The sequence below is a fragment of the Sciurus vulgaris genome (genome assembly GCF_902686455.1).
Source record: "Sciurus vulgaris genome assembly, chromosome: 17".
NCBI lineage: Eukaryota > Metazoa > Chordata > Mammalia > Rodentia > Sciuridae > Sciurus > Sciurus vulgaris.
Genome location: NC_136478.1, coordinates 55,721,733 through 55,727,732, shown reverse-complemented (window position 1 = coordinate 55,727,732; position 6,000 = coordinate 55,721,733). Strand labels below are relative to the sequence as shown.

General features: G+C 43.9%; 2 protein-coding genes across 3 annotated transcripts in view; both read right to left on the bottom strand.

The window, feature by feature from the left end:
• Window positions 1-1,559: 1,559 nt before the first annotated feature.
• Window positions 1,560-6,000, bottom strand: part of LOC306647874 (insulin growth factor-like family member 4) — a 454,704-nt gene continuing 450,263 nt past the window's right edge. The window contains exon 5 of one of the 2 annotated variants that reach the window (XM_079117453.1): window positions 1,560-1,990. The gene's annotated coding sequence lies outside the window, so the exon portion shown is untranslated. The remainder of the gene's footprint in view (window positions 1,991-6,000) is intronic. The other variant, XM_079117454.1, reaches the window with a different exon arrangement.
• The window catches only part of LOC306648507 (insulin growth factor-like family member 4), a gene marked incomplete at its 3' end in the record, with an annotated part of 178,131 nt that continues 174,131 nt past the window's right edge, over window positions 2,001-6,000 (bottom strand). Inside the window, exons 2-4 of the mRNA XM_079118699.1 lie at window positions 2,602-2,652; window positions 2,260-2,519; window positions 2,001-2,075 (exon numbers count right to left, since the gene is read on the bottom strand). Of these exons, the coding sequence (XP_078974825.1) occupies window positions 2,001-2,075; window positions 2,260-2,519; window positions 2,602-2,652 (386 nt within the window). The remainder of the gene's footprint in view (window positions 2,076-2,259; window positions 2,520-2,601; window positions 2,653-6,000) is intronic.

Genomic DNA, 6,000 nt, shown 5'->3' with positions numbered 1-6,000 from the left:
AACAAACATATGAAAAAAGGTTCAACATCATTAGCTAGTAGGGAAATGCAATTGAAAACTATACTTAGATTTCATCTCACATCAGTCAGGATGGCAGACAGCAAGTACAAATAATAACAAATACTGGAGAAGATGTGGAGGAAAAGGAACTCTTATACTGTTGGTGGAATTATTAATTAGTACAAACACTATGGGAATCAGTATGATTTCCTGAAAAGACTAGGCATAGAGCCACCATATGGTCCAGCTATCCCACTTCTCAAAGTTGATCCCAAAGAATTTAAGTCATCTTACTATAGTGATATTTGCATACTCAGGTTTATAGCAGCACAATTCACAATAGCCAAACTATGGAACCAGCCTAGGTGTCCATAAATGGATGAACAAAGAAAATGTGATATATGGACACAATAGAGTTTTTACAGCCATAAAGAAAAATGAAATTATGTCATTTGCAGGAAATTGAATGGAAGGAACATTATCAGTCTGTTACAGGGGAAGCACAGATCCAAGAAACATATTTGGAATCTTGGCAAGTGGAAAGAAGATACTCAGGTCACAGTCCACTCTGCTGGGTCCCTGTTCACCACAGGGCAATCAGGAATCCATTCACTATATCTTAACTCTACATAGGAGTCCATGATATTAGAACCTTGGCCACCAAACGCTACATGCTGCTTGGTGGCCACAAGCTCCTCCTGTGTACTAGAGTCAATGCATCTCTTACCTTTGGAATATCCTGCCAACTTCGTTCATTGTCAGGGTGGAGGCCCAGACCTAGCAAACACATTTGGGATTCTGGCAGGTGGGAGAAGATGCAATATGCAGTTGGTTTAATAGAAATGCTTTATTCAGAGGTGGCAGTAGTCTTTAACCAGCCCCTTTCTCCAGCTTTAACCCCCTGCCAGTTCCATGTACCTCCGTAGATCTTTTTCATAGGCCTTTTTTATTTGCAGGCCAGACAAAGAAGGTATATGGCCAACAGGTTACATCGATTGGTGCATGCTCACAAGCCTGTGTTTATGACTTTGAGCACATATGCTGAATCAGTGTTTATGACCTTGATTATGCACTAAAAACATAGCCCACTGGAAGTCTTGGTTAGGGAGCCTAACTATGACCATTTGGGACTTCCATGTACAGCCCCAGGGATCTGTTTAGAGTAATGGAAAATGGATGAATACCAGGGAGATTCAGATTTACACCTTGAAGGCAAGTAAGTGTGGGAAGTTCTCCACTGGTCGTTGCTGAGGTTTGGCTGGAGTAAAGCCATTATTGTTTCTTGAACATGTAGGTAATTCACTAAATCCCTCTCTCCATTCAAACTTCCCTATGAACCCTATATCTGCTTCCTTAATAGTCAAGATTAGGTACTTCCATATGGCCCAGCAAAATAGGAATTTCCAAAAATAAAATAAAAGAATAATTTAGTTTCAATAGATTAAGTTTTGTTAACAGAATTTTGTAGCTTAAAAAACCATCTATAAACAATTTCAAAAAACACAAGTTTTCTGTTTTCAGTTTCTAGGAAATTTAAGGGTATAAGAAGTGATATGGTTACCTTGGTTTGTTTTCTGTTGCTGTAACAAAATGCCCAAGATTGGGAAGTTTATAAGGAAAGAAGTTTATTCTGGCTCATGGTTCTGGAGTCTGGAAAGTACAAGTTCACACAGCAACAACTGCTGAGGGCCACATGCCACCTCAACTCCCTGTGGAAGACAGAAGGTCAGTGGGTGCAGTGAGAGTAGAAAGAGCATGAAGAGCAGCCTTGTTATAACAACCTGCTCTCAAAGTAATGAATCTGGGGAGAAGGAGAACTCACTCCTATCAGACGTCACTGAGACATTCACGCGGGCTCCACCCCTGTGACCTCAACACTGGCACCTGCTCCCAACCTCCCCTTCTCTAGGAGTTACTTCAGCATTGAAGAATTAAGATTCCACCACATGATCTTGGGGGACTCACTCAGACCACAGAAATCATCAAAAACCTCAGCATGGCTAGATACCAGATTCTGCTCCCCAGGGTGGTGGGGATGAAGTCAGATCTGGCCGAGGGCTGGCTGGGTGGTGTTCCTGCAGAAAGAGGAAGGGAGACAGCAGAGGGGCAGGGGGAGGGAGAGGGGGAGGGACAGAGACAGAGGGAATTGAGGGAGTCACATGCTTATTCAGGGATGGGAGATGGAGTCTCAACAGGGGCTGCAACCAAGCTCTGTCCCCTGCTGCCCCTCCCCCAGCCTGGGCTGGATCACAGGCTTACCTGGGCACATGTCCTGGAGATGGGGGAGGACCTGCAGTCGGGCTTCATGCCTGGGACCTTGAATGTCACCACTGCCTGATTCTGAGAGCCCTGGGACTCCAGGCAGCAGTGCTGGAAGCAGGGATAGAAGATGCAGTTGGGGACACACAGCCGGGTTGTATTCAGGGGCAGGATGGTGTCATTGTCACAGCACTGCTCCAAGGGGTCGTAGGTCTGGTCCCCACACCTGGGCGCTGGCTGGCACAGCCATGGGCCAGTATCTGGAAGAGTCAGAGCTGGGTGGGCTCCAAGGGCCAGTGTAGGACCCCCCACCAGGGGCACCTCCTCACCCCCTGTCCTCACCTGTGAATCCCTCTGAGTCTGACCTCAGGAGTCCAACGATGAAGACAGAAACTGAGAATAGAGGGAAACGAAAGTGAGGCTGGGAGTGTAGCCAGGTCCTGCTCAAGGGTCCCAGGGTGATGTCACTGAGCTGCTTCTTCTTTGGTTGCTGGTAATGGCTGAGTGGATTTTAGGTCCTGGGCTCTGTGCTGGCAAGTGAGGAAATGCAGGGAGGGGTCTGGGAAGAGTGAAGCCTCTGAAATTTGCAGGAGGGCAGAAAGGGTGCAGGGAAGTCAGGGAAGACAGGGGGGTGATCCCCAGGTGGGAAGCTGAGAACTGAATATAGAAGAGAGAACTGAGTTCGAGGTTCAGAGGGACAAAGGGGTGTGAGAACACTCAAGCTCAACTTGGGGCTGGAGGCTCCTTACCAAAGATTCTGAGCAGCATGGTTCTGGTTTGGCTGTGGAGCAGAGGGAGGCAGAGCAGCAGCACAGCTATCTAGGACCTTGATCTGTGGCTTATAAAGGGTTATGGAAACATCTAGAGAGGAACCTACAGCAGGACATTCCCATCTTGCATCACAACAGAGCAGTGCTGTTGCTGGAAGGGTTGGGCACAAGGATCTGCGTGGTAGGGAAAACCCACAGATGAAACCACATATTAGTTTTCACATTGGTTGACACATCCTATCCTGGAAACTTTTTCAAACTTGTGACTCTGGTTATTGCTTCTTTTTCAATGCTGCTGACAGAATCCCAGTTTTGTGTGCACGCCACCCACCAGCAACTGGCTGTTTCTAGGTTTCCCATTCTCCTCATCTTGGAAGTTTCAATATGAACAGGAGGGAGAGCAGAAGCTAGGGAGAACAAAAAAGGAACAGAGAGACATAAGACAGAGCTCTGGGATTCACAGAGAGAAGGGCAGTGCCTTTATTTGTTTGCTGAAGTTTTGGCCTAAAAATGCCCCACTCCTGTTTCTTACTCTTATTACATTGTCACCATCACTATTGTGTGTGTGATGAGCTGTCCCAGGAATATTCTGACTGTGGCCTCATCACCCTGTATTCCAAGGGCTTCCTCTGAGTCACAGTGAAAAGGCTGGGAGAGTGAAGGAGGGGTCGGGCAGAAGCCTTACAGTCACAGTAGTGCTTTAAGACATCAGGGAGAACCCTGTTCTCCACCTCCTCTCTAAATGAGGTAGAAAGTCTCCTACCTCCCCCACTGGTGGGGTAGTAAGGAGAGACTTCCTTGTGACACTCTCCTGAAATGGATGCAGATGACAATGACTTTGCCTTACATTGATCTATGGATTTAGCACAACTCTAATCAAGAGTCCCAGCAGGAAAATTTGTAAATACAAACCAGTGAATTCTAAAATGTGTATAGAATCAAGCCAGAGCAGGCAGAACTATGCTGAAAAAGAAAAAAAAATATTTGAGTACTTGCACTCCCTGATTTTAAGAATTATCATGACACCATCTTCAAAAGACAGTACTAACTACTGGAAAATGGATGGACATATAGATCAACAGACCATGAGAGACCAGAAATAGACCTACCCAATTATGGTTATTTATTTATTTATTTATTTATTTATTTATTTATTTATTTATTTATTTATTTATTTAATTTATTAGGTATGGGGAATTGAACCCAGTAGCACTTAACCACTGAGCTATATTCCCAGCCCTTTTTTATTCTTTTCTATTGAGAAGGTTATGACAAATTGCTTAGTGTCTCACTAAGTTCCTGAGGATGGCTTTGAATTTGCAATCCTCTTGCCTCAGTCTCCTGAGTCTCTGGAATTCTAGGCATGCTCTGCCATACCCTCCTGGCCATTTGATTTTTGACAAATGTCCAAAGACAATTTGTTGAGGAAAGCATTGTCTTCTCCCTGAGTAGTGGCGGAAGAATGAGGCATACCTGTACCAGAAAAAATTTAAATATACTTCATACTTTCTATAAAATTGAAATCAGAATGGATCGACTATGAAATGAAGAACTATAAATTCTGTAAGAAAATAATGGAGAAAACATTTGTGGCCTGGAGATGTGACATCTAAATCACAGTGCATAAAGGAAAATATTAATAAATAGAACTTCATCAAAACTTAAAACTTTTTGGGGAAAATATTTGCCCATCCCATATCTGACATGGGATTAGTATCTCAAGCATGCAAATATATGGAAAGTATATATCCAGCATATATGAGTATCTGCAAAGTTCTCAAAACTAAGAAGGAAGAAGAAAAACTCAGTACAGGTGAGAGCAGTACCTTACCAAAGAAGATACACAGGTAGCAAAAGAGCACTTGAAAAGTGTTTGACATCATGAGACTTTAGAGTTCTGAATATAAAGAATGCAATGAATGACCACCTCTTGTCCACTATAAGGGGGAAAAATTTTTAAACACTGGTGGGAATGCAGAATGGTACAGTGTTCTAGAAAACATGTTGACAGTTTCTTATAAACCCAGCCGGGTGTGTGGGTGCACCAGGTGTAAATGCATGCCTGTAATTCAGTGTCTTAGGAAGCTGAGGGGTTGGGAGCCATGAATGAATTGTGGGCACGTGTGAGCCATCTCTAAGTGGAGGTGTGCCATTCAGAGAGCTTCCAGTGTAATCTCACTGATCTAAGACCACATCTTTGCCTTGGCAACATCCTGCTCAGAGAGAATTCTGTGATACCACTGTAGTTATTGGTTCAAACGGCCCTAGGCTCAAATGAACTCCCTGGAGGTACAGAGAGATACCAGTGCCCCATCTAGCCTTGAGGCAACAGCTGCCTGGAGGAGGAAGTGATAGTCTCTTCCTCTCACCACCTCTCCCTTCCTGTTTACCTGGAAGAACCCTTCCTCATCATAAATTCCTTTAATGTGTTCTATAAATAAAGCTTGGTCGACTTTATCCCTTTGTTAGGATCAGACCCATCAGGTCTCTTCCACCCATCAAACCCTCACTTTAAATATATTTCTTGTGTATTTTGTTTTTATTTCTCAGTACTACTTTTTCAGCCTTTTATTTCCAGCCAGCCCACACCTCTGGTGGTTCCTTATTTTCTCACCATGCAGGTCACTGTGAGACTGAGGCAGGAGGATCTCAAGTTCAAAGCCAGCCTCAGCAACTTAGCAAGGCCCTGAGCAACTTAGTGAGACCCCGTCTCTAAACAAAAATAAAAAGGGCTGGGATGTTGCTCAGTGGTTAAGTGCCCCTGGATTCAATTCCCAGTACCAAACAAACCCCCCTTTCCAAAAGAAAACAAAACCCACCAAAAAGTTACCTTCCCATAAAAAAAGTTTATGAATATTCATAGCAGTTTTATTTTTAATAATTGGAAAATGGAACCACTGCAAATGTCCATCAAGAGATGAGTGTGTAGACAACCCATGGAACTCAAAGGCAAACTCAATAAATGGAGAAC